At 41.2% G+C, this 27,113-nt stretch overlaps 1 protein-coding gene across 1 annotated transcript in view; it reads left to right on the forward strand.

The window, feature by feature from the left end:
* JMJD6 (jumonji domain containing 6, arginine demethylase and lysine hydroxylase) overlaps positions 1-19,584 on the forward strand; it is a 41,460-nt gene extending 21,876 nt beyond the window's left edge. Inside the window, exons 3-7 of the mRNA XM_077459283.1 lie at positions 5,562-5,848; positions 6,396-6,531; positions 12,279-12,417; positions 16,420-17,141; positions 17,957-19,584. Of these exons, the coding sequence (XP_077315409.1) occupies positions 5,562-5,848; positions 6,396-6,531; positions 12,279-12,417; positions 16,420-16,551 (694 nt within the window). The 3' untranslated portion in view covers positions 16,552-17,141; positions 17,957-19,584. The remainder of the gene's footprint in view (positions 1-5,561; positions 5,849-6,395; positions 6,532-12,278; positions 12,418-16,419; positions 17,142-17,956) is intronic.
* The last annotated feature ends 7,529 nt before the right edge of the window (positions 19,585-27,113 follow it).

The raw sequence follows: 27,113 nt of genomic DNA on the forward strand, positions 1-27,113 counted from the left end.
CGTCTGGATTTATGGTCTGATAAAGAGCAGACTTTTGGACGTAAGGTCCTCCAGGCAGTGGTCCCGCCCTGACAAGGTGAGCTCCTTGCTTATCATCTCAAAGGCTGTCCTGGAAGACGATATGAGAAAACCGGAGTTAGACTTACCGGTAACTCTTTTTCTAGGAGTCTTCCAGGACAGCCTGGCTTCCCACCCAAAGTTGTTTAAATTGGACTAAGTGGTGAGGATGTGTATTAACATGATTGTTAGTGTGTTATGTCTTTCAGAGCCTCCCGGCGGTTCTTGGAGTAAAACTGAGGAGGGCCTGGAGGACCACACCTTTTATTTAATTGGCTTGACGTGTTTCCTGTCCCAGAGGGAGGAGCCCTATATCTCAAAGGCTGTCCTGGAAGACTCCTAGAAAAAGAGTTACCGGTAAGTCTAACTCCGGTTTTCAAATGTGTTTAAAAAAAACAAAAAAACTGTTTTGTGCTAAAAAAAAAAAAAACACATCAGTAAAGTTAGCCCAATGTTTTTGCATAGTATGAAAGATGAAGTTACGCTGAGTAAATAGATGCCTAACATTTCACCCTTCAAAATTGTACACACTCGTGGAATGGTGCCAAACGTCACTACTTAAAAATCCCCATAGGCGACGCTTTCATTTTTATTTATTTTTTTTTTTTTTTTTTTTTACTGGTTACATGTTTTGAGTTAGAGGAGGCTCAAACATTCTCAGCGATACTTCACATGTGTGGTTTGAACATAGTTTTCATATGTGGGCGGGACTTGCGTATGCGTTCGCTTCTGCTTGCGAGCACATGGGGACAAGGGGCGCTTTAAAAAATGTTGTTTTCTTTTTTTATTGTTCATTTTACTTTATTTTAGTTTGACGTTTTTTTTTTTTTCCCCAAAAATAATTTTTTTGATCACTTTTATTCCTATTTTTATTCCTTTTTATTTTTATTCCTTTTACTCCTATTACAAGGAATGTAAACATCCCTTGTAATAGTAATAGGCATGACAGGTCCTCTTTATGGGGAGATATGGGGTCAATAAGACCCCACATCTCACCTAGGCTGGGAAGCCTGAAATAAAAAATAAAATAAAAAAAATGGCAGGGTATTGCAGAGTATTGGTAGTTAATATTTATATTTTTGCAGTCTTCAGGCTGGTCATGTGGTACTTTTTATCATATCACTTTCTGGCATTGGGAGGTCCTTGATGATGCAGACAGTGGTCCTGATGTCAGCACATAGCTGCATCATTACACTGAGACTGCAGGGTGCTGTGGGGAAGCCCCTTACACTCAGTATTTCTTCTGGGTTAAATGATGCCCAGTGTGCGTTCCACCTGGAAGACTGAGGACATTTTGCACCAAAAAAGGCAGCCAGGAAGGAGGCAAAAAATCCTCTGTAAACCTGTTTTTAAATCCTAAGGGATAATTTTCACTTTACCAATTTGCTTGTCATTTTGGAAAGAACCCAAACCAGATTCAGTAAGGTAAAGTTTGTACTTGTGTTCAATGCCTCTGTGTTTCTGTAGGTTGCAAATGTTTCCCTCAAGCGATCAGAAAATTAATATTTTATGTTCCGCAATTGCTCAACATGCAGAATACAAAATAGGATGGCGGTAGATAAATGAGTAAACTTGCCAACATTCCTAATTCTGAACCAAATCTCTATTGTATTCCCATGGGACTTTTCAGGGAAAGGTGTGTAAACTTTATAGGTAAAAACATCATCTTGATTTACAACATATTAACCACTTCAGCCCTGGAAGATTTGGCTGCTCAATGACCAGGCCATTTTTTGATACAGCACTGCGACGCTTTAACTGACAATTGTGCAGTCGTGCAAAACTGTATCCCCCCCACCCACAAATAGAGCTTTCTTTTGATGGTACTTTTTTACATCTTTTTTATTTTTGCTATAATAATAAATATCACCCCCCTTATTTTTGATTAAAAAAATAATAATTTCTGGGGAGAAAAATCGCAATAAGCTTATATTGATTGATTTGCGGAAAAGTTATAGTGCCTACAAAATAGGGAATAGTTTTATGGCATTTTTATTATATATATATATATATAGCTCGACAAAACCCGGTCGCCAGGTCGCATTGGCGACTAGAAATAGCGACCTCGCGCCTGGGGCAGCACAGCTGGGGGTATCCTGTGTCTGTGGACCCCCCCAGCGTGATCGCGTCGGGCCGTTCCGCCGGCGGCCGAAAATTTAGGCCGCGGCTTTGAGGCCTTCTGCGGTCCTATGATTCCTTATGGAATCTGGCGCCCTCTTGTGGTCGCCGTTGGTATGACAAACCAGCAATGTTAATGAAGATTCCTCTGCCTGTATTATATTACCTGCCTCTTCTTCCCTTTATTTAGAACCCCCTAAACATTATATATATTTTTTATTCTAACACCCTACAGAATAAAATGGTGGTTGTTGCAATACTGTCTGTCACACCGTATTTGTGCAGCGGACTTACAAGCGCACTTTTGTTGGGAAAAATAATTTAGTTAATAAAAAAAATAAGACAACAGTAAAGTTAGCCCAATTATTTTTTATATTGTGAAAGATAATGTTACGCCGAGTAAATTGATACCCAACATGTCACTCTTCAAAATTGCACCCGCTCATGGAATGGCGACAAACTTTTACCCTTTAAAATCTGCATAGGCGACGTTTAAAAAAATTCTACAGGTTGCACGTTTTGAGTTACAGAGGAGGTCTGGGGTAGAATTATTGCTCTCGCTCTACCGATCACGGCGCTACCTCCTATGTGTGGTTTCGAACACCGATTTTATATGCGGGCAGGACAGGGCGCGTTTAAAAATTATTATTTTTTCTGCTTTATTTTAACTTTTTTTTTTTTCCACCTTCTTTTAAAAAAAATGTTGTGTCACTTTTATTCTTATTACAAGGAATGTAAAAATCCCTTGTAATAGAAAAAGCATGACGGGTCCTCTTAAATATCAGATCTGGGGTCAGAGAGACCTCGGATCTCATATTTACACTAAAATGCAATTGAAAAAAAAATTGTCATTTGAAAAAAATAAAATGTCCCTCTAAGAGCTATGGGCAATGACTTGGAGACGGGGGGGGGGGGGGGGGGGGGCGGCGACGGCGCTGTTATCTTCCCCTCACTCGTCTCCATGTCAGGCCAGGGACAGGTCCGGATCGTCGTCACGGACCTGGCTCCTAACTTTTTAAGCTGGCTCCTAGATTCCAAGCAAATTTGTCAACCCCTGTGTGTATATATATATTAGTAATGGCAGTTATCTGCGTTTTTTTTTATTTATCGGGACTGCCTTATTGTGGCAGACAGATTGGACACTTGACACGTATTTGGGACCATTGACAATTATACAGCTATCAGTGCTATAAAAATGCAGTGATTACTGAATACATGTCACTGGCACTGACGCGCCCCCATTCATCATGCCCACTAACAGGCACTGCCATGATGGATCTGAAATGACTGGTGCTCTTTTAAATGTAAGGAATCATTCTTGCTGGTAGTTAGAATCTTTAATATTTGCAGACAAAGTGAAGGTTTCCTATTTAGAATAATAAGTTGTCCGCTTAGTAAAACCGCAATATCCTAACCGCTTTTAAGTTAATCACACATAGTTGGAGAACTACTCAAATTATTTTATTTTGTTAAAACAATAACATTACCAGTGCATGTTATCTCAGCTTGCAGAGCTTGGATTCATTGAATGAGTTTTACCAAAAATGTAAATATTGCAGAATATACAGCCTCATGCTACATAACTAAGCTCCTTTAATGCTGGATGAACCAAATTATTAATGTATCTTAACCGCTTGGCGACTGCCGCACCGACAGGCAAATGGGCGCCCCTTAAAAATTTGCTGCAGAGTGGTCGTGCACGACCCTGGCGCGAGCTCCATGAGTGTGATCGCGGGTCCTCGCAATCGTTTTACAGAGGAAGAATGGGGAAATGCTGATGTAAAAAAGCATTTCCTCATTCTGCCTAGTGGAACTCTAATCGGTGTTGTCAAATGTAGACCACCCCACAGTTAGAATCACTCCCTAGGATGCACTTAACCCCTGCAGCGCCCCCTAGTGGTTAATCCCTGCACTGCCAGTCACATTTACACAGTAATCGCTGCATTTTGATCGCACTGATTGCTGTATAAATGTGAATGGTCCCAAAAGTGTCCGATGTGTCCTCCATAAAAATCGCAGACCACGGCCATTACTAATAACAAAAATAATAAAAATGCCATAAGGCTATCCCCTATTTTGTAGATGCTATAACTAACTATTGTGCAAAGCTTATTGTGATTCCCCCCCCCCCCCCCAAAATGTAGAATACTTATCAGCCTTAAACTGAGGAAAACATTTTTTTTTTAGCTTTTTTTGGGGGGGGGGGGGTAGTTTATTATAGCAAAAAGTAAAAAAAAGTTTTCTCCCTTCAAAATTGTCGCGCTTTGTTGTTTTATGGCGCAAAAAAAAGACCACAGAGGCGATCAAATACCACCAATAGAAAGCTCTATTTGTGAGGAAAAATGGACGTCAATTTTGGTTGGGAGCCACATGACACGACCGCACAAATGGTCTGGGGCTGAAGTTAAACTATCTTTAGATAGATTTTTTTTTTTTTTTTTTTTTTTTTTTTTACAATAAATGTAATGATAAATTGAAATCAGTTTTTGATTTATTTTTTTTTTTTTATTTTTTTTTTACAATAAATGTAATAATAAATTGAAATCAGTTTTTGATTTTTTTTTTTTTTTTTTTTTAACGTATTTAACTGAATTTTCAGACAGTGTATGGGGTTTTTGTTCAGAAATGAAGTGAAAATTTCAAACAAAATTCTTTCATTCAGCAATTGTACAAAGATTTTTCATCTGAATATTCTCATCTGAAAATCGATCCATGAGGCCGGCATAAGGCTCAGTACACATCTGTCGTCTTTGCTTTTGATCTGTTTCTGCAGTGCTTTTTGATTTCCGCGCACGTGATTTTATTGCAATTTGCGTTTTTTGCTCCTTTTTTTAATCTGCCCAAAAAAAAACACAAATTGCTGCAAAAACACATTACATTCTTTTCTGCAGCTTCTCCATTGAAGTATATTGAACCAAAAAAGCATCATTTTATGTTAAAAGTCCCTGACCCTTTCCAAATATGCAGCGGCTGAAAAAAAGCACAGATATGAACGTGTCCCATAGGAAACCATGTAAACGAACTGTAGTGCGTTTCTGCAAAAAGCACCAATAAACATATAGATGTGAACCAGGCCTAAGACGTTAAGTAACATAATGGGGTTAAAAAGACTAAAATTAACCCTTTATAGTACAAAAAAAGCAGATAATCACTACTGGAAGGGGTTCACTTTTTTTACTGTAGAACTGTGAAAGTAATATTTACAGTAGTGATTGTATTTTTGTACTATTAAGGGCTCATTATTTTTTTTTTTTTACCCCATTATGTTATTGGCTGATTAATCGATTATGAAAATAGTAATCAATTGGTTGTTTCAGATAGGTATAAAAAATATCCCTGCAATGTGAAATGGCTTGATATTTAATTTTAAATGTCTTATGTTCCAGGTGGTTTGTGATGGGTCCTCCTCGCTCTGGAACAGGAATACACATTGATCCTCTGGGAACCAGTGCCTGGAATGCCCTGGTCCATGGCCACAAGCGTTGGTGCCTCTTTCCCACCAATACCCCACGTGAACTAATCAAAGTGACACGGGAAGAAGGTGGAAACCAGCAAGATGAAGCCATCACTTGGTTTAATGTCATATACCCACGCACGTTGCTTCCTACCTGGCCTGCTGAATTCAAACCCCTAGAGATCTTACAGAAGCCTGGAGAGACTGTATTTGTGCCAGGTAAATACTTCTATCCACAAAAAGTGCTCAAGTTTGGAATAAATGTGTACACTGTGGGTCAGAAAAGGGTAACTATTACATTATACTAGTAGGTGCACACTACTGGGTGCACTATTTGGGAGTTCGCCACAGTGCCTACACTGAGGTTTAAAAGGCTCTCTTCTGCAAACGGGCAAAAGTGTAGATGTGTCCACTTAAAAGATAAACTGCAATGAACGAAGTGCAGAGGTAAATAAGCCCCTTAGGGCTTATTCAACCTTAGTGTGCTGTGGGAACATGAGCTACCTGCCGCTCAATGCTGTGTATTTGCCTTTCCAGTAATATTTTATGGTATCCAACACATCTGTGCTACAGCACTGCAACACGCATACACAATGCACCTTCTCTACAGCACACTTCAACACCCCACCTACACAATGTAAGTTGCTGTGTGTGTGTGTGTGTGTTTTTTAAATTTTTTTGCAAGACCTATATACACTCGGTTTATGGTGAGGTTTTATATTACATATTTTATTATACCTATTTGTTATAATATGGTTTTCTTCAGGTGGTTGGTGGCATGTTGTACTTAACCTGGACACCACTATTGCTGTTACCCAAAACTTTGCCAGCTGCACGAACTTCCCTATTGTTTGGCACAAGACGGTAAGAGGGCGCCCCAAACTTTCAAGAAAATGGTACAGGTAAGAGGTTGTTCATTAAGGGATCATTCTCACCATACGTGCATGAAAACTGATGGGAGAACCAGACAGATTTCACTTGTAAAGACATCAGTTTACATCATCATTACATCGGTTTTCATGCGCATTTCAGGGCTCATTCACATCGTCTGCAGAGACCTGTGATTTTCTGATACAGAAAATCACATGTCTCTGCAAGACACACAGGAAACCAGTTTCCTATGTGTGTCCACACCAAAATGCAGGTGTAATGTCCAGTGCAGAGGTGTGCAGGATTATTTAGTTTTGCACACAGCTCTGCACCTAAATTGAAGGAAACTGAAAGCACCGCTCTGCACTCCATGGGACGAGCAGAGCAGTTTGTGTTTCCCAACAGCATGGCCACAGCTAAGGGGGGGGCAGCATGAAGACTTGCATGGTGGACAAGAGGGGGGTGGGCAAATAGAAGATCCGTTCAGTCGTATGTCTTTCTCTGCAGCCTCTGAAAGCCGGAGGGAAAGGAGGAGAAGCGGCTGCAGGGAGACACCCACACACAGATGATCAGATCTTCTAATTGGGGCGCCCCCCCCCCCCCTTTCTCCTGCTGCACCGATTTTCCCCTCTGGTCCACCATGTGAGTCTTCATACTTTCCTGACCCCCCCCCCCCCTCAAATACTGCTGGCAGGTGCTCCGGACAAACAGATTTTTTAGACTACAGATCAGTTGAAGGGGTCGGTAAATGAAATTTACCAGGCCCCTTCCTTTTATGAATAAACATAGTGATCAGTACTGGTCACTCACTGTGTTCATACATAACTGAAGTGTAGTAAACATTTACTATGCTTCAGTTTATGAATAAATGGAACCTCTGTATAGATACTGCTCATTCATTCTGCAGTGCAGTTGGGACTGCATAGCAAAGGATTGAGGAATATTCTCAGTTCCTTTCTCAAAAGTGATGTATCAGGTCTGTTTAGATCCCTGATATTTCACCAAAGCCCTACAGAAAGTTTAAAAAAAAAAAAATGTTGCAGTTGACGTGTTTTTGCCACCACTTCTTAACCAGTTCCCGACCAGCGCACGACGATGTACGTCGGCAGAATGGCACGTGCAGGCAAACTGGTGTACAGGTACATCCAGTTGAATTTGCCACCCTGCCTGCGCGTGGCCCGTCGGGACCCCCGTGAGTCCGGTTGCGGGTCCTGTGGACTCTATCGCCGCGAGGATACCCACGATCATCTCACGGGGAAGGAGAACAGGGAGATGCCGTTGTAAAAAGCATCTCCCAGTTCTGCCTAGCAACAAGTGACACTGATCTCTGCTTCCTGTGATTGAAGCAGAGATAAGTGTTCACTAACATACAGCCCAGCTCCCCACAGTTAGTAACAAGCCCCTAGGACACACTTGACTCCTAAACTGCCACCCCTTGGTTAACCCCTTCAATGCCATTTACACAGGAATCGGTGCATTTCTATAGCACTGATTGCTGTATAAATGACAGGTCACAAAAATGTCCGATATGTCCGCCATAATGTCGCAGTCACAATAAAAATCGCTGATCGCCGCCATTACTAGTAACAAAAAAACAAAACAATTATTAATAAAAATGCCTTAAAACTATCCCCTATTTTGTAATCGCTATAAATTTTGCGCAAACCAATCGATAATCACTTATTGCAATTTTTTTTTTAATTTTATTTTTCTGTGTCTATACTGCCCACCTACTTTACATCATGTCTGCTGCAAGAGGGGATGTGTTGGCAGGCACTGATATGGGGGACAGAATATCGACACTGATGATTGGGGACAAAATGGCAGCACAGATGAGGACAACAGAATAGCGGTACAGATGAGGATGAAAGAAAGAATGGTGGGCACGGATGACACCATGAGGACACAGGTTGTGATGTCACTCTGTGCATAAAACAGATGTGCATGAAAACTGATATAAAACTAATGTAAACTTGTCTCTGCAAGTGCATTCTGCACATTTTTTCCATCGGTTTTTATGCATGTATGGTGTAAACGAGTGAGTTTTTATGCATGTTGACATCAGTTTTCATGTGCATCAGTTATGGGCCTCGTTCACACCAATGTTTGTCATGTCTGTTTTTTTTTGTTTTTTTTTCTCCATGTGCAGAAAATTGCTTACATTTTGAAGATTTCTGCTCTGGACAGCGAAAAGTAGAGAACAATTTTGTAACAATTATTATTTTTATTTTTTTTTATGCCCTTGCAGAACGTGTGCAGAAAACTGACATCCCTGTACCATGGTGTGAATGAGGCCTAAAAGTTGGGAAATATTAATGATATTGACAGAAAACCTATGTTATTGCAAGTGTACAAATTACCTGCAAGATGAGAAATGGGCACTATTGATGCCTGCAGGTGTTCTTAAGCGGGGTTCCACCCTAAAGTGGAACTTCCGCTGATCGGAACCCTCCCCCTCTCCGGTGTCACAATTGGCACCTTACAGGGGGGAGGGGGGTGGAGATACCTGTCAAAGACAGGTATTTACACCCACTTCTGGGCATAGACTCCCGTGGGAGTCTGTCATTTCCTGTCCTGCTGCGCTGTCTGCTGGGACACACACGGGTCCCAGTGACAGCGCGGACAATTCCTATTGCGCTGCGCGACTCGTGCATGCGCAGTAGGGAACCGGGAAGTGAAGCCGATTCGCTTCACTTCCTGATTCCCTCACCTAGAATGGTGGCGGCAGCAGCCGAGAGCCGAGCAATCGATCGGCCTCGGCTGCCGGCATCGCTGGAACCCGGGACAGGTGAGTGTCCATTTATTAAGTCAGCAGCTGTAGTATTTATAGCTGCTGGCTTTTAATATTTTTTTTTTAGATGGAATCCCTCTTTAGTTAACCTGCAGAGCCTCGAGACCATTATTTAAACAGGAATGGAGTGATATTTTTTTAGGTGCCAGATAAATCCTCCAAATAAAGTTTTAAAACGTGTACATTTTCATAGAAAAGTAAAAAATCCATATGCACATACAAATACATGTAAGTAAATAAGCCACCAATAGTGTTTATAGTGTTCTGGATTCCAAATGCACTTAGGTCTTCTACATGTTTTGCTGAGCAGGCTTCTTCAGTAAGTATTAAAGTGCAACAGTACAAATGGGACCTCTAACAACTTCAACCCAGATGGCGCAAGAGGCCGGAGCCTGGGAAGCGTTCCTATGTGGGAGCAAAGTGGGGATTTTCTTAACCACTTCCCGCCTGCCATATAGCAGAATAATGGCTGGAAAGTGGTTAATTTATCCTGACTGGACATCCTATGCGGGGGTGCATATCATGTTAATTGTTGGTGCGGTGTGTCAGCCTGACACTGCATCTCCAATCTCAAAGAGCCTCTGTCATAGGCTCTTTACCATGTGATCAGCTGTGTCCAATCACAGCTGATCAGTGTAAACATGAAGAGCCGTTTATTGGCTTTTCCTCCACTTACACTGACAGACGCGAGTAGAGGAGAGCCGATCGGCTGCTCTCCTGACAGAGGGGGTCTGCGCTGATTATCAGTGCAGACCCACCAAGGATGGCCACTCATGCCCACCAGGAATGCCAATCGGTGCCCATTTGAGAAACTTGCTTATTTACCAAATTTTGTAACAAACTATATATATATGTGTGTGTGTGTGTGTGTGTGTGTGTGTGTGTGTGTGTATGTATGTATGTATGTATGTATGTATGTATGTATGTATATATATATATGTATGTATATATATATATATATATATATATATATATATATATATATATATATATATATATATATATATATATATATATATATATATATATAAATATAAATAAATACATTTTTTTTTTTTATCAAATACCACAAGCACAAAGCTCTATTTGTGGGCACAGCATTGCATGACCGCGCAATTGCAACAGCGCTGAAAATTGGCTTGGGGGGGACAGTGCCCTGTATTGAAGTAGTTAATCTCCTGATTGGAAGTTGGACCCGTATTACAGTGGATAATTCAGCTATATCCAATCTGGGTGGGTTTTTGTTCCCAGGCACTGTTGCCACAATAATATTTTTAACTAAAGCTTCCCTATGATATTGTGCTCCCTCTGCGGTTGACCCCATCTGGTTGTGCGGGGGGAATGGGTGACCCATTTTGGACCGTGGGGGTCCTCGCCTTTCGTAACTCTGGTATCTTTCCCTACACATCACTGGCCTCCTTGTTTCATCTGGGTTGAAGTTGTTGGAGCTCTGTTTGTACTGTTGCTCTTTAATATTCCCTGAAGAAGCCTGCTCGGCAAAACATGTAGAAGACCCAAGTGCATTTGAAATCCAGTACAATGTAACACTATCGTTTGCTTATTTACTTGCATCTGTAACTTGTGCATATGCATTTTAACCTTTTCTGTGAATAAAATGTACATGTTTTTAAACTTATTTGGTTTTATCTGGCACCAAAAAAAAAAAGTCCCACGCCATTCCTGTTTTTAATATTGATTACATTTAAAAGGAGAGGTTGTGCTGACATACCTCCAACCATATAATTTAAAAACAATACAATCTCTTTACTGCATCGGTTTCCTCCATATTTAGCGTTGAGGCCACCAATCACATTACATTACCCGAATGAATACAGGGAAAGGGATGGTGCATGTCGCAGCTGGACCATGAAATTACTTTTTCATGATTCCACAAGAGAGTAACCCAACATGTTTGGGCTATCTAGCAGGGCTGCTTGGCAAGTTATCTAGGTAGCCAGGAGCACCGCCTGGGAACCAAAGAGGCGGATCGGGGCTACTCTGCAAAACCATTACACAGAGCAGGTGAGTATGACATGTTTGCCTAAAAAAAAAGGGGGGGGGGGGGTTACAATCCCCTTTAAATGCAATAGATGACAAAGCTGAACTACAGTGCAGAGGTTTTATATCAGGGATTCTCAAGAAGTTCGTGGTTTGTTCTACTTTCTAAAATATTATGTTGCCCTATGTCTAAAGCTGTTAAAATCATGAAATATATCGGGTAACACTGGTCCCTACTTTCCTTGCCATGGAAGAGGAGTTAAAACATCATCCAGTACTGATAGCCTTCTATATCGTGCATTAGTTATCACTGCTCTATGTGGCTTGAGAGCAGTGAAATCAGTCATTGCATGATGAGGGTTGAGTTCTTTGTGCTTTTATGTTGCATATTGAGAACAAGTGGAAATGTACAGAATCAAACATTCAGATGTTTGCACATGCATCCGACAGAGGCATGTAGATAATTTCCACAAAAGCTTTTGAATGTATTTTCAAAATTTGTCATGGGGCTAGTGTGTATATGTATGTATATAGATGTGTGTGTGTGTGTGTATTTTATATATATATATATAATTATTTTTTTTTTTTTTTCTGTGTAATAAAAAAAAATTATTATTATTATTATTATTTGAACCCTAGGAAAAGCTTGTGGGCTTATTTTTGCACCTGGCATAGTTCTACTTTTTACTATTAGCGGGAACCTTCACCAAAGCAACTGTGAGCTGACGAATGTTTGCTGCAACTGATCATGTCATGTTCTGACCTGTTGGGACAGAGCTTTTGAGGATGGCAAATCTTTTAACCTGTGCTTTTACAGCTGATGTGGACCTCCATAAGTGTTTCCTTACACGTAGTGCACGCTTCGTTCCCTGTACTGCTTGGCTGTGACAATTCTTGGTCACACCTCTATGTTGACCAAATGTGAAAAAACTGTGCTGTCCTTTTGTGTTTTTCTACTATTACTTACTCGTTTTCCCTCTAAATTCACAGAATCTTGAAGCAGGAACGTCCTGAGCTGGCAACTCTTGCAGATACTGTGGATTTGCAAGAATCAACAGGGATTGCTTCTGACTCTTCAAGTGATTCATCTAGTTCTTCTTCCTCAAGTTCTTCAGAATCTGGCTCAGAGGTGAGACTGGTGGAAAGATCAATAATATGCTCACAGGGAGTTTGTATACCTCTAATACAGGTAGATCCAGGCTCATCGTGTTTAGCTGCTGTGGGTGTTGGACAACGAGCTTTCTTGCACATTCTCGGTTTTGTGCACATTTGACGTTTGACATTTGATTGGAAGCACAATGCTCATTACCTTGTGTGCAAAACTCCCATTGGACTATGGCGTCTTTAAATCTGAAGCCTGCAGGGATTGTAGCAGTTACTTTAGCCATTGTATATGCATTCATGTCTGGCTGTGGCTAAGTAACATAAGTTGTACACAGCGCCATCACAGTGGAGTGTTTATACCAAAGTGAGGCTAGGTTTTAAATGTGACATTTATTCCACCATTTATTTGACTGCCTTGGGTATAATAAAAAAAAAAAAAAAAAAAAAAGTAAGGGTATTGACTCGCATTGGCTTGATGCTGTATCTGTTCCCCTGCTGAATCTAAGACCAAAAACTGAGTGATTGCATGATCCCTTGGATCTCGGTCTTCAGTGAGCAGAGAGGTGGTGACTGTCAGTCACTGGCTGTCTGCTCTGCCCTTTCAGCGCTTACTAAAATGCTGGCCTGTGGAGGCGGTGGAAGTGGCTGGTTCAGGCTCTGTGGCGCACGACAATGTCAGGATCTCTCTGAGCCTGGACCAGGTCCGTGGTGGCAGCCAATAGCTGAGTTTTTCCTGCTGTTGGCTGAATAGGGATCACAGGATTGTGACCCACAGGAGTAGTAGGGCACAGGAGATCTGTGGCCCTACTTCTTTTTAAAACCATGTTTGTCTGAATTCCATAAGTAACAGAAGCAAGTGAACGTTAACTTCATACTGTGACCTGCATTTTATAATTTGGCCTCAAAATACAGGCCACGGCACAGACCAACATTGTGGTATATCGCCTAAAACGGATAGCGAAATCTACAGTCCATTATAAATAGGTTCCTTGGTAAAAAGCGGAGCTCCAGCCCCTCCACAAAAAAATTAAGTCAGCCATTAAAAATACTGTAGCTGCTGACTTTTAATATTAGGACACTTACCTGTCCAGGGATCCCGCAATGTTGGTACTCCAGTGGATTTTTCAATCGGCTCTTAGGTGCTGCCGCCACCATTTCTTCTAGGGAAAACAGTCAGTGAAGCTTTGTGGCTTCACAGCTGGTTCCCTACTGTGCATGTCCAAAGTGAGCTGCGCTTTGTGAAGGGGCCGGGGGAAGGAGAAGGGGGACCTGTCAAAAACAAGGTGCCACATGTGGCACGGGAGGAAGCAAACAAGCAGAGCTTCCCCTTTTGGGTGGAGCTCCACCTTCACTTTTTTTTTTTTTTTTTTTTTTTTTTTTTTTACTGATCGCAAGACTGGCTGTTCTAATAGCTATCTGTTTTATGTTTTGTCTAATTTTGAACTTTTAGCCACTTGTATTTTTGAGATTAACTATTTTTTTTTTTTTTTTTTTTTTGGTTAGTGAGCAATGAGTGTTGGAAATGTCTGTCATTTTGATACAACCTTCCTATATCCATCTTTTCGGTGCAAAGTACACGCTACCAGTGATGATCGGAGCTACAACCAGATGTTGTTACTCATGAAAGCAGGGGCTGCAAGCGCAGCTTAGCCTTGACGGAAGTAATTATGTGTGCTTGTTAGACAAATGGCACACAACATATTGTTCTGTCATGCTTTCCTTAAGCAGTTAAGTTTCACTTGTTAGGACATGATAATAGGCATTACTACAATTGACGTCTTTAGGGAGTCCTTTTCGGGCAATGGTTTTAATATATTGTGACAGATCTCTGGTAAAGCCAAATCCCGCAGCTATAAATGGCACTAAGTGCAAATAATGTGATTAACAATTTCTGTACACATGAGGTGGCCATAATATATATTTATTATTGCATCTTGTGTACCAAGGGAGGTATTTATATAAAAAGGTTGTATCCAGGCTGATTCACCTGATTTTTTTTTTTATTCAAGCATATTCAAAAGCCATCCTCCACCCCGAGTGAGTTGCAGCGATTTTGCAGTGCAGGATATGAAGGCTAGTGTTTACATATGAGAATAATTTTAGGCTAAAATTCTCACTTATAATTCTACAACATTTTATATTCATACATTTTTATGTCATAAGTTTGTGTACTATAATGCATCAACCATCCAGCATGTGTTTAGGGAAAATATGGCAACTAATAAGCAAAGTGGTGGCAATTCACTGCCCCTAGTCCGTATTAAATGTACTCTGTTCTGCCTGTTCAGTGTCTCTTTAAAGCCAACCCCCTAACCTTTTTTGGAGCATTTATCTTCTCTTCCCCCCCCACTAAGTTAACCACTTCAATACAGGGCACTTCCTCCCCCTTCCTGGTCAAGTCTATTTTCAGCTTTCAGCCCTGTTTCACTTTGAATGACAATTGCATGGTCATGCAACACTGTACATGAATTAAATTTTTACAATTTTTTTGAGACAGAGCTTTCTTTTGGTGCCATTTAATCAACACTGGGTCTTTTGTTTTTGTTTTTTTGCTAAACGTCCAAAAATGTTGAAAATAAAGTTTTTCTTATAAAGTTGTGCAAATAAGTCATTTTTCTCCTTCACTAATTGACACTTTTGGGTCTACACTGATAATCAGGACACTGATCAGTGCCCTGATTATCATTGTAAATATCCTCTGCCACACTTGCCAGCTATTGGCTGCCCTTTGGACACAGCTGATCGCATGGTAAAGAGCCTCTGTGATTGACCCTTTACCCGATCTGTGATGGACAATGCGATCAGAGTGCGCTGGATGGCTGCCCGGGGGGAAGCGTTGCACTGAGCGTCCTGAACCTCCTGTTTTGGTGTCCCCTGTACGCACTCCAGGCTCCTCCTGTGTTTGGTCCACCATATCGGTTCACTTGCTATGGGGCAGACGTGTGGGTTCGCTTCTGAGCTGGGCTACATGCTCCCATAGACGTATGGCTCTTCCCTGCTCCCTGTGATTGACAGCAGCCAATGACTCCTTCTGCTGTATCCTCTCTGTATCCTGTGAGAGGAGAGAGCAGCAGGCACAGCACTGGATTGTAAGAGGAACCGTGAACTATTCAGTGCTTCCAGGTATTGGGAAGCCTATATGAGCCCCCTCTATGGTGCATTACTTTGGCACCAGGCCCATGTGCCATGTTTCTACATGAAAGGTAGATAACCCTGCCTAAACTATGGCATAGAGCCAGCAGGGTTAGGAGTTATGGGGAAGCATAGGTAAGGAGAGTATAAGTGAGTCGGTGGATTTTCCAGCAAAAAACAATTTGTGTGTGTGTGTTTATTTATTTTTTATTTTTTTTCACACTATTTTGCAGTGTACACATTTTTTAAAATTTTTTTTTTTTTTTTTTTGACGGCTCTCCTAGGTCCAGATGGCTTCTGTGTGATTATAATTCTAGATTCATTCCTGCCAGTTACTACTCTCAGCTCTCATGCAATGAACAGATCCAATCATTTTACCTTCCCTTTTCCCTTGTCCTTTCACAAAACACCTCTTATTCTGTGAACAGAATACATACTGAGATCATGTGTCCTTGCTCTTCCCTTCTCCTTCAACTACAGAGTCTTGTATTTTCTGGTCAGATAAAGGGAGAGGAAAGGGTGGATAAACGGGATCCTTTCACTGCATGAGAACTGTAGCGCCGGAAGTTTGACATTAGTATCAAGAATATTGCCTTACACAGCAGGCATCTGAAACTGATTTAGGAAAACCATTGTTGGACGAAAGTCAGAAAATCCACGTAGCCTAGTGGGGTTTGAAACTAAAAGGGAAAACTGCCAGGTAGAACGTCTTATGCCCATGCCACTGCCCCCCCCCCCCCCCCATAAAATTGGGCTTGTAAATGTGTCAAACACCAGAAAGTGAGATCCTTTTCAGGGGCTCATGTTCTAACACTATAGGATTGTTTATAAATATGGCATATATATAGTAAATTGTTATAATCCTAAAATGGTTTTCACTCTTTTTTTCACACAGGATGACTCTAGCTCTGGAGCAGAGACTATGGCCCACAGAAAAAAAAAGAGAAGAACATGTAGTGGGATGGGCAATGGAGATATCACCACGCAGGATGACTGTGTGAGCAAAGAACGCAGCTCATCCAGGTGATACTGACACCATAAACACTGGGGGAGAGACTGCTCCTTATCTCACGGGGGAGTGCTAACAAGTCCGACTTACCTTTGCTGCTGCTAGAATCTTGCAGAGAACATAGTGTGCCACCATTTTATAGGAATGACGGAGACTTCAAGTTCAATTCTGTTTTTTAGCCCCTTTTTTTTCCCCAAATGGTAACAGAGGTTGAAAAGGTTGAAAGGCTAAAGCGTTGTATAGAACGTCTTTTACAGTGAATATGGAACAGGTTCTTAAACTACAACATAAACCACATCTGCCTAAAGAAAATACAGTGCATGACCGGATGTGTGGCTTTCTCAGAGTGGAAATGAAGGCCCTTTTATATGATTGATAAAACGGTTAAAGCAGTGCATTGAATTCTGAACATCAAATTCTGATGGCCTCTTCTGTACTGAAGACTGTTGATTTTCTTGGATGGAGAGTTTTACTTTGGTGCAGACAATAAATAAGACTTTTAATATAGTTGCCTTCAAGGGAAAACAAACCACCCACTACAAAATTGAGATAGAATGTTTTACGTTCAGCTCTGTTTATTGGTTGTAGGCATATTAAAGTAGACCATGGCATCGGTCACTTTTTTTTTTTTTTGCAAATCTGTTTATTGGAATTTCAGACAGTGAACAAGTAACCAAAAGCAAAACAAGACAGACAAAAACAAAAACAAAAACACATACATTGGTCACGATTAGTGTTACAGGCGTGACGTGTAAAGAGTTGCAATATAAGACAGTGCATTACATAAAAAACATGTCGGAGAATTCAAGGCATCTCACCGGCCACAAAGAGCCGACTCCATGTGCAGTAGGATGACTCAGGACTAAACCATGCTACTCAGACATACAACATTTCCACTAGTGCATATTCCTATTCATTTACAAACGAAAATGCGTTAAGTAGGCTATGGGTCTGAGGCCGTGGAGGCATCCGCCAGCCAGCTGGACCAGACCTTGTCATATTTTTGCGGGCAACCTCTATTAACATAGCAGTCCTTGTAGAGAGGCAGGCTGTCGTTCACCAATTTTTTCCACAGGGAGAGAGGGGGAGGAGTGGGCTTACGCCAGCTGAGCGCAATGGCCTTGCGGGCATAGAAGAGAAGTAGCCCAGCTAGGGTGCGCCGCGCCACAGTGGGAATTAGCTGATCTAGCAGGCCCAGTATGCAAGTTTCTATAGAGAGTGGGAGCGATATGGAGGTGACCTGTGTAATGACCCCTAGTATCTCCTTCCAATAGTCAACAATGGCTGGGCAGGTCCAAAAAATATGAATGAAGTCCCCCGGTATTGTCCCACAACGCCAACATCCCGGCGGGGAGGCGGGGTTCATTTTGTGCAGTCTGTAGGGGGTGAAATATGCTCGGTGGGCCATCTTAAACTGTATCAGGCATCGGTCACTTTAAATAAAGTATAGTGTAGTAATAATGATGTCTGAAAGGTGTGTGTGTTTGCATACCATTTTTATTTATTATTATTATTATTATTATTTTTTGTGTGTTTTTCACAAATTTTGTATTCAATTCATGCAAGAAGAAAATCTCTTCCAAAAGCAGAAGAAAGCCTACAAATGCAGTACATTGGAGAAAATCTGTCCCAAGATGAATCCTTGGGCTAGTGACCATGACCATCTCATGAAAACATCTGCTAATTATTTACTATCTACTCATTCATTTGTGAGTAATTGACCCCGAACAAGTATTCACGAAGTTAATTACCAGTGAACTGGAACCCATGGTCAGGTCTCATTTTGGGTTAGTGATGAATAATGAAAGACGAAGACATCCAGCATTTTAAGAGTGTGTCAGTCTATCCATTTATGGATACCGGTTTTGTTTTTGATAACTACAATACTATAACACAATTGAACATTACTATCTATTTTCTGTTGCATCATTTGTAAAGAATGCCATGTGCTTTACTAATCGCTTTCAATCATGATCAACTTTAGTTACTGCACTTTGGACGTGGTTGCTGCTTTTTTGAATTGCCCTATTAAACAAAGACCTTATGAGCATCACCCTGATCCAGAAAACGGAACAAACTATTTTTATCCATCTGAAAGGTGACCAGTACCACTCATATGAATGATTATTCTTATATTTGACACTAATGGGTGGGTCTTGTTTCTTCAACTAATGAAGAAACCATTACAGAAAGAGGCAAAGCTTTATAGGTCACAAATCTAGGTTACCATTCTTTTCCAGCTCGTATGGTAACTGAAAGTCTCATTCATGAAGCAAAATTGCTACTTGCATTCTAGTATGGGCAAGGGAAGGGTGTTCTTCATCATGACTTGCGTTGGATCCAGAATTTCTTTCCAATAAGTTATGAGTAATTAATGTTCCTTCTAATGACTAATAATTTTTTCTTGCCAAGCAGGTAGGTACAGGGCTGCCTGAAAAGTCTAAATCTTACAAGTGGCTGTGGGGAAAATGTTTGTTTTAAGTAGGAGGATGTTGATGCCTTATGCACCTCCTTTATTGCCCTTTCTTGTTGCTACATTTGCCCTGTATATGGAAAGTTGGGGTAACAGAATAGTTGTCAAAAATGTCCATTGGGTACCTGGAAGAGAACATACATTTTCTTGACTGACATTCTGAAACACTTTTTTTTTTTTTTTTTTTTTTTTTTTTTTTTTTACTAGTTTCAAATATCCAGCACCTATGTAACCTTTCTCACTCTCCAGGCATTTCAGCAGCTTTTTAACGGATTTTACTCCCCAAGAAATTATGGAATGTAAATATACCTTCTAAGCAGACTCTACTACTCTCCAGAAATAAAAAAAATATGCTTTTTATGTTAGGATAATCCCTGAGATTTTTCTGGACTGCCAAATAATTCCAGTTTAAAAAATCCAAGCTGTGGAAGTCTTCTTAAATTCAAGTTATACCGATGTGTATCTTATACTACAGTCTGTGATCAATGTTAATTTAAATATTCTTTACTTCTTTAATTTGTATGTGTTTTTTTTTATGTTTTCTAACAAGAATAAAATGAATGGACTCATTTTAGAAATGTGTTTTTTCCTTCAAATGTTTTATTTACATCTTAAAATCACCATTTCATTTAGGTGTGTACAGTATGTGTAGCCAAAACTTTTTTTTTTTTTTTTTTTTTTTTTTCGATTTTTGTGTCCATGAATTTCCTTCACTTCCTGTCCTGAAGATGCACATGGAAATATGAGGAATTCCCTACAAAATTAGTGGAATTCCTTAAATATATTGTCAGTGGAACATGTGTTCCCATTGCTAGAACTTCTGTTCTAGTGTTAACTCAGTCATTTTGGAATTATCCATCTTTTTGTCTTTGTGACAATGGTCAACTACCAGGAGAGCTGAAGAGTTAATCTGCCTAGTGGAATCACAGACAGTATTTGACAGGGATCTACTTCAAAAATAATAAAACTATAACATGTACCTGAAATTTTACATATCAGCTTCTTGTGATCTTCAGCATGTTTCTAGGGATGGCCTCATCAGGATGCAAGAAAAAGGGGATGGCAGGCGCAAAGGTAAGTAGTAAGTACCCCCAATTTTAAAATTAAAAATTTTAAGGTGGTCCTCAAAGTCCATGACTAGAGCAGGCTGATTTAGGAGCTGAAGCGCACACTCATTATATAGTGATGAGCCTGATTTTATCCGTGTACATGGCCCTAATTTAGGGTTTTTAATAAATTATTTGACCTTGTACACCTCTAAACACAGGTGCTTTTCCTTTGTTTTTATCTCATCAGGATGCAGCTGCTCCTTCGTTGTCCAATCCCAAAAAATGGGAAAATCTATTAAAATACTGAAAGTAATGTTATTAAAAAAAAAAATTGGCTTCAAAACTATTTTTCAGTTTAGACCTTTTCTCCACCTTAAGATATCCTCGGTTTTTCAGGTTGAATTGTACCCAGCATCAATCAATGTGGGGATTTAAGGACATTCTGTAAGTGCAGGTAGTCATGGGTCCTCCCCTTGAGGGGGTGTTATAATGGCAACCTTCATTCAGAGATGTGATGTAGAGATTGCAGCTTGCGTCATGTGAATGCTGCTTACTGTATTACTTATGACTGTCCAGCCCAGAAAAGAGGATCCTGTGACGCCATATCTTCAGACATCTGGGATATGTAAGTATAATACAACAAGGAAAAAAAAAACACTAATGCAGAGGGCTACATGTAGGGGGAAGAAAGTTGATTTGGAGAGGGTCCAAATGTGGGCTTTTAAAAGCTAAAAACATGTTCATAATAGCTCCCCTTTCAGAAATGACCACACCAGGAGTGCAAGCTGGTATTTTCAATGACAAGGGTGCAGTGAGAGTGCAGCAATCTGATAAAAAAAGTAACCTTTCTAAAGCATTGGTGCCCAATATTCATTGACATCAGCCTCTTTGGCACCCAATGCCCATATTGGCATGCCATGGAGAGGGGTTAGTATGTCATTACCTGTTCACAATCTCCCCATCGGATGCAGATGGAAGTTTGCCTCCTTCCCTAGGAATGGTTTTAGGCTTCCTTTTGCTCTGTGTGTTGGTGTTGCATACTGAGGTAATGATCCCACAGCAGAAAAGGTATTATTTTATTTTTTATCCTATTTGAACTATTGTGTGGGCCCAATGTGTTTCTGTGATTGGCTTTGACCATGGGACACAATGATCACAGATTTTTCCCATTGTGTGCCCAAGGAGCCATACAGGAAGTGGGTTCCTCGGAGGACGTCAATAGATACCCTTCGGGCAATGTAAGCCCGTGCTGCAGCTGTCATTTGGCTATAGCGTGGGTGGGAGGAGGTTAAATGGCTTGAGCTGTTATACCAGGCTCCAATCCTGGTCAACGGTATGGTCTCCTATTCCCTTTCCTCTAAACAGGGGTGCCCATTGTCTGTTGCTATATGTGCTGGCTGTGGAGCCTTTGGCAATTGCGATTAGAACACGCCCAGACATTAGAAGGCTATGCTCAGGTCAGTTAGTGGAAACCATTAGCCTCTACTCAAATGACATGTATCTGAAAAATGCAGAGTCCTCTTTGTCGGCTGCATTGCGCCTTAATAAATATTTTGGGGAATTCTCTGAGCTGCAAATTAATGGAGATAAATCCCAAATTCTCCCTCTAGACCTAAGAGCCCCAACAGCTGCACAGGCCTCTCTACCCTTGGTGAGGGCTATCCAGATCATATATTTGGGTATCCAAGTCACTCGCTCCCCACAAGATTACGTTACACTTAACCTGGAACCCCTATACACAACACTCAAATCTAAAACACAGACCTAGTCCTTCCTTTGTCTCGGTTATGGGACACATTAACCTAGAAAAAAAGATACTGCTGCCCAAGCTCCAGTATATGCTTTGCTATGCCCCTCTGTAGATACCGCTCAGCACATTTAAATAAATGGAATCTATACTTGACTCTTTCAGTTGGGGTAACTCCCAGCACAAACTATCTTGGCAGGCCCTTAAAAACCTGAACTTAGTGGGCACAGCTCTTCCGAAAATTCATTTGTACTACCTAGCTGCTCAATTATCCCTTTTTTTTTTTTTTTTTTTTCCACCACTTGGACAAGGTAGATAAGTGTTATATTACCTTTATTATGTTCAACCACTCTCCAACTAGTTATACACCCCTTCCAAATACTTTTAAAGGCTGTGAATGACCTGAACCATGTGGAAAGTCAAAGGAGAATGTTGTAACATTACTGTAATGTTTTGGAAACGGGGATTTGTGTATGTAAACACATAAATCCTCGTTCTGAAAGCAAAGAGACAGATCTGTGGGCGCAATCGCCGCTGGCCACCTGCTCTCGAGGGCACGTGAGCCCGAACGGGGATTTGTGTATGTAAACACACAAATCCTCGTTCTGACAGCAGAGGAGAGACAGATCTGCTGTTTGTAATAAATATGAACAGTGATATGTCTCCTCCTCCTGTCAGTCCCATCCCTCGACAGTTAGAAACACTCAAGAGGGAACACATTCAGCAGTCCCAAAAAAGTGTCTGCTTTATCCACGGCAATGTCGCAGTCCTGCTAAAAATTGCAGATCTCCATTACTAATAATAATAAAAAAAAAAATTACAAAAATGCCATAAATCCATCCCCTATTTTGTAGATGCTATAACTTTTGTACAAACCAATAAATGTATATTGCAATTTTTGTTTTTTTAAATACCAAAAATATGTAGAATACATATTGGACTAAACTGATTAAGAAATTTCATTTTTTTGGGGGGGGGGGGGGATATTTACTATAGCAAAAAGTAAAAAAAAAATATAATTTTTTTTTTTTTCTAAATTTAGTATTTTTATGTCTATGGCGCAAGAAAATAAAAACCACAGAGGTGATCAAATACCACCAAAAGAAAGTTCTATTTGTGGGGGGAAAAAAAGGATGTCAATTTTGTTTGGGTACAATGTCGCACAACTGTGCTATTGTCAGTTAAAGCGATACAGTGCCGTAGAGCAAAATGGCCCGATCATTAAGGGAAATCCTTCCTGGGCTGAAGTGAAAAATGAAAAAAGGTTATAGTGCACAAAGCACCATCTTCCTTTCCCACACTCTATAATCCATCTGAAGAGTTCTAGAAATTCCCCACCAAAAAATGTAAACATAATAAAAGGGTTTATAGTGCACCAAACAGAAAAAAAAATCCCATCATGTCCAGAAGGCCAACAAGGAGAGGCAGATGCTCACAGGCCACTAAAAGAGGGCAAAGCGGCCTCTGTCTACAGTGAAAAGTGGTGATCGTGGATGTGGTGCATCCTCTGAAGGCAGGGTATGTCTGTCCCCTTTTTTTTTTAAACATGCAGAAGAGGTAGTGGAGTTGGATAACTAAGCCGTCACCCAGGCTCATACTAGTTTTCCTTCCACCGCAGCTGCCAAGGCAGCCTATTCCACTGTCTCCTTATCCACACCTACTCCTTCCGTGGCCCCATCGTCATGCACAGAGTAGTCACCAGAATTATTTGAGCATAGTGTCGGTTACATGTTGCTGGAGGATGCTCAGCAATTTGAATGCTCTGATGTTGGTTTCAAGGTTGAGGAAGGGAGTAACATGAGCCTTGATAGAGGGTTGCCACAGAAGGACAAGAAACTATCAGTCATGTTCCCCCAGCTGCAGCATACTGCCAAGTTTGCTCCAGTGACAAGGAGGGAGGGGATGATGAGGTCAATGACTACTTGGGTGCCTGAGAGAACAAAGGAGGAAAGTGAGGAGGCACAATTCCAAAGAGGCAGGATGTCCTCCAGGGGTCGGCTTAAGGGCAGCCACCTTATTGCATCACACCACAGAGCTCCACACGTGCAGGGTGCTGCTGACTTCCAAAATTCATTGGTGTGGGCTTTTTTCATCACGTGCAGCAGAACGCAGTTTTGCTGTTTGCAATCTCTGAAGCGGATCAAGCGTGGCCGAACACCAGCCGCTTGGGCACCACATGCTTAACAAGACATATGACGACCTGCCATGCAGTCCATTGGCAACTACCTGAAAGACCCACATAAAAAGATGCAGACTTCTCTTTTGCTCCACTTCTGGGATCTCTACCTCTACTAAACTTCAAGTCTTCTCAAAAACCTGCACTAAGAGGAATGATGGTATAGCAATGGGTGCCACAAGTACAAGCAGTACACCACCGGTTGATTTCAGCAGGTAAATTTTGCCACCTCAGTTGCTGAACCGTAAAAAAAAAAAAATAAATACTGTCCCAGCCATCCACATGCTCAGTGTCTAAATGGTAACTTGGCCAAACTGCTAGCACTACAACTGCTTTCTTTTCATCTGGTAGTCTCTGCCCCCTTTCCTGAATTTGCGGAATGTGCTGTACCACAGTGGCAGGTTCCAAAAATACATTTCTTTTCACGTAAGGCCATTCCGGCTCTGTATCGTCATGTGTGAGGCTGGATTCACACCTATGCAGTTTTAGTGCTTTTTGCAGATTTGCACTACAGTCCATTTAATGGTTTCCTATGGAACATGTTCTGTAGTGCAAATCTGCAAAAAGCACTAAAACTGCATAGGTGTGAATCCAGCCTAAGGCAATGTTTTGGCCTTGTTGGACAGGGCAGTCAGCAGCAAAGTTCACATTACTGCTGACTAGGGATGAGCCGAACACCACCCGGTTCGCACCAGAACGGGCGAACAGACCTAAACTTTGCGTGAACTTTAGAACTCTATTAAAGTCTATGGGACTCGAACGTTCAAAATCAAAAGTGCTAATTTTAAAGGCTAATATGCAAGTTATTGTCCTAAAAAGTATTTGGGGACCTCGGTCCTGCCCCAAGGGACATGTATCAATGCAAAAAAAACTTAAAAACGTCATTTTTTTTTAGCAGCAGTGATTTTAATAATGCTTAAAGTGAAACAATAAAAGTGTAATATTCCTTTAAATTTCGTGCCGGGGGGTGTCTATAGTATGCCTGTAAAGGGTCGCATGTTTCCCGTGCTTAGAACTGTCCCTGCACAAAGTGTCATCTCTGCAGGAAAAAAAGTCATTTAAAAACACTCGCGGCTATAATGAATTGTCAGCTCCCCGTAATACAGAGAACAGTCATTGAAAGCCATTGATAAAAAAAAAAGCGTGGGGGGTTTCCTCCAAATTCAATTACCAGGCCCTTCAGGTCTGGTATGGATTTTAACGGGAACTTCACACCAATTTTTTTTTTTTTTTAATGGCGTGGAGTTCCCCCCAAAAATCCATCTGATATGGATAGTTGGGGGAACCCCACGTAATTTTTTTTTTTAATTAGACGTGGGGTTCCCCTTAATATGACTCGAACGCGAAGCTCATCCGTACTGCTGACTCATGGTCCAGCAGGCATGCTCAGAGAAGTTACATTTCCTTCACTGGATAACTCTGCTGACAGCTGGGAAGGATGCAGGACAGGGTTCAGTGCTGGAGCCTGTTCCGCCACCACACCTCCAAAAAGCTGGTGCTGATTCTGCCACATCTGTCTGCTCCACCCTTCTTCTTCCTCTATTGCTTCTTCTGATGAATTGTCCTGAACCAGCGGTGAAGAAAAAGTATATACCCCTGTGGCAGCACGCAGGTAAAATCACCTGGTTGTATTCAGGATGGTAAATATGTGTGTCCTAGATTCAGGCTTTATGCAGACTTTTACAATTAGAGGGGAAGAGTTAATGAGCCCAGCTGTAGTAAGTGGGCTCATTAAGACCTCTACAAAAAACCCCAGCATGCTTAGGGAGATGCTCCATCCTGGAACCAGTTTTGTGTTGTATAGACTGGGGAGTCTGAGATCTGTTCTGTGCGGTGAGTTAACGCCTGTGTGGCAAACCCCTACAATAGGGACAGGGACTGGGGCAGCACAAGACTGCACCCAGTTGTTAGACAGGGAGTCTACGTGTGTAGTTAGAGGTCAAGCTGACCAGGATTTATTTTCTTGTTTTATTTTGTTTGGCTGTTATATGTATCACTGCATGTAGCCTAAATAAACCGGATCTTTTGTTTTTTGCACCTACAACGCTGTCTGCTGTGCCTGACTTTGTGTTGTGAACCCATCCAGGGGGTCACACACACCCGCTACCGAGCGAACCCCCTCACACCCCCTAAATTGGGATTTTAACGGCAACAACACTACCAAAATTGAGTAAAAACAAATGTTTATAGGTACATATAAAAGGATCAATCACATAAGTGATGATTACGTAAAAACATAGCAAGAACACATGATAGAATCATTGCAGGCATATAATATTTAATATTTCTCTCCACTAGCCAAAAACACTCTTCGGTACCTGATGTGTTTCCTGTTCAAGCCTTTTGTCAGGGGTACTTACAGTGCCTTGCGAAAGTATTCGGCCCCCTTGAACTTTTCAACCTTTTGCCACATTTCAGGCTTCAAACATAAAGATATAAAACTTTTATTTTTTGTGAAGAATCACCAACAAGTGGGACACAATTGTGAAGTGGAACGAAATCTATTGGATTTTTGAAACTTTTTTTGACTAATAAAAAAATGAAAAGTGGGGCGTGCAAAATTATTCCGCCCCCTTGCGTTAATACTTTGTAGAGCCACCCTTTGCTGCGATTACAGCTGCAAGTCGCTTGGGGTATGTCTCTATCAGTTTTGCACATCGAGAGACTGAAATTCTTGCCCATTCTTCTTTGCGAAACAGCTCGAGCTCAGTGATGTTGGATGGAGAGCGTTTGTGAACAGCAGTTTTCAGCTCTTTCCACAGATTCTCGATTGGATTCAGGTCTGGACTTTGACTTGGCCATTCTAACACTTGGATACGTTTATTTGTGAACCATTCCTTTGTAGATTTTGCTGTATGTTTGGGATCATTGTCTTGTTGGAAGATAAATCTCCGTCCCAGTTTCAGGTCTTTTGCAGACTCCAACAGGTTTTCATCCTGTATTTGGCTGCATCCATTGTCCCCTCAATTTTAACCATCTTCCCTGTCCCTGCTGAAGAAAAGCAGGCCCAAACCATGATGCTGCCACCACCATGTTTGACAGTGGGGATGGTGTGTTGAGGGTGATGAGCTGTGTTGCTTTTATGCCAAACATATCGTTTTGCATTGTGGGCAAAAAGTTGGATTTTGGTTTCAT

The sequence above is a fragment of the Lithobates pipiens genome, unplaced genomic scaffold, assembly GCF_037356315.1.
Source record: "Lithobates pipiens isolate NorthernLeopardFrog02 unplaced genomic scaffold, aLitPip1_a1.2 Scaffold_28, whole genome shotgun sequence".
Classification (NCBI taxonomy): domain Eukaryota; kingdom Metazoa; phylum Chordata; class Amphibia; order Anura; family Ranidae; genus Lithobates; species Lithobates pipiens.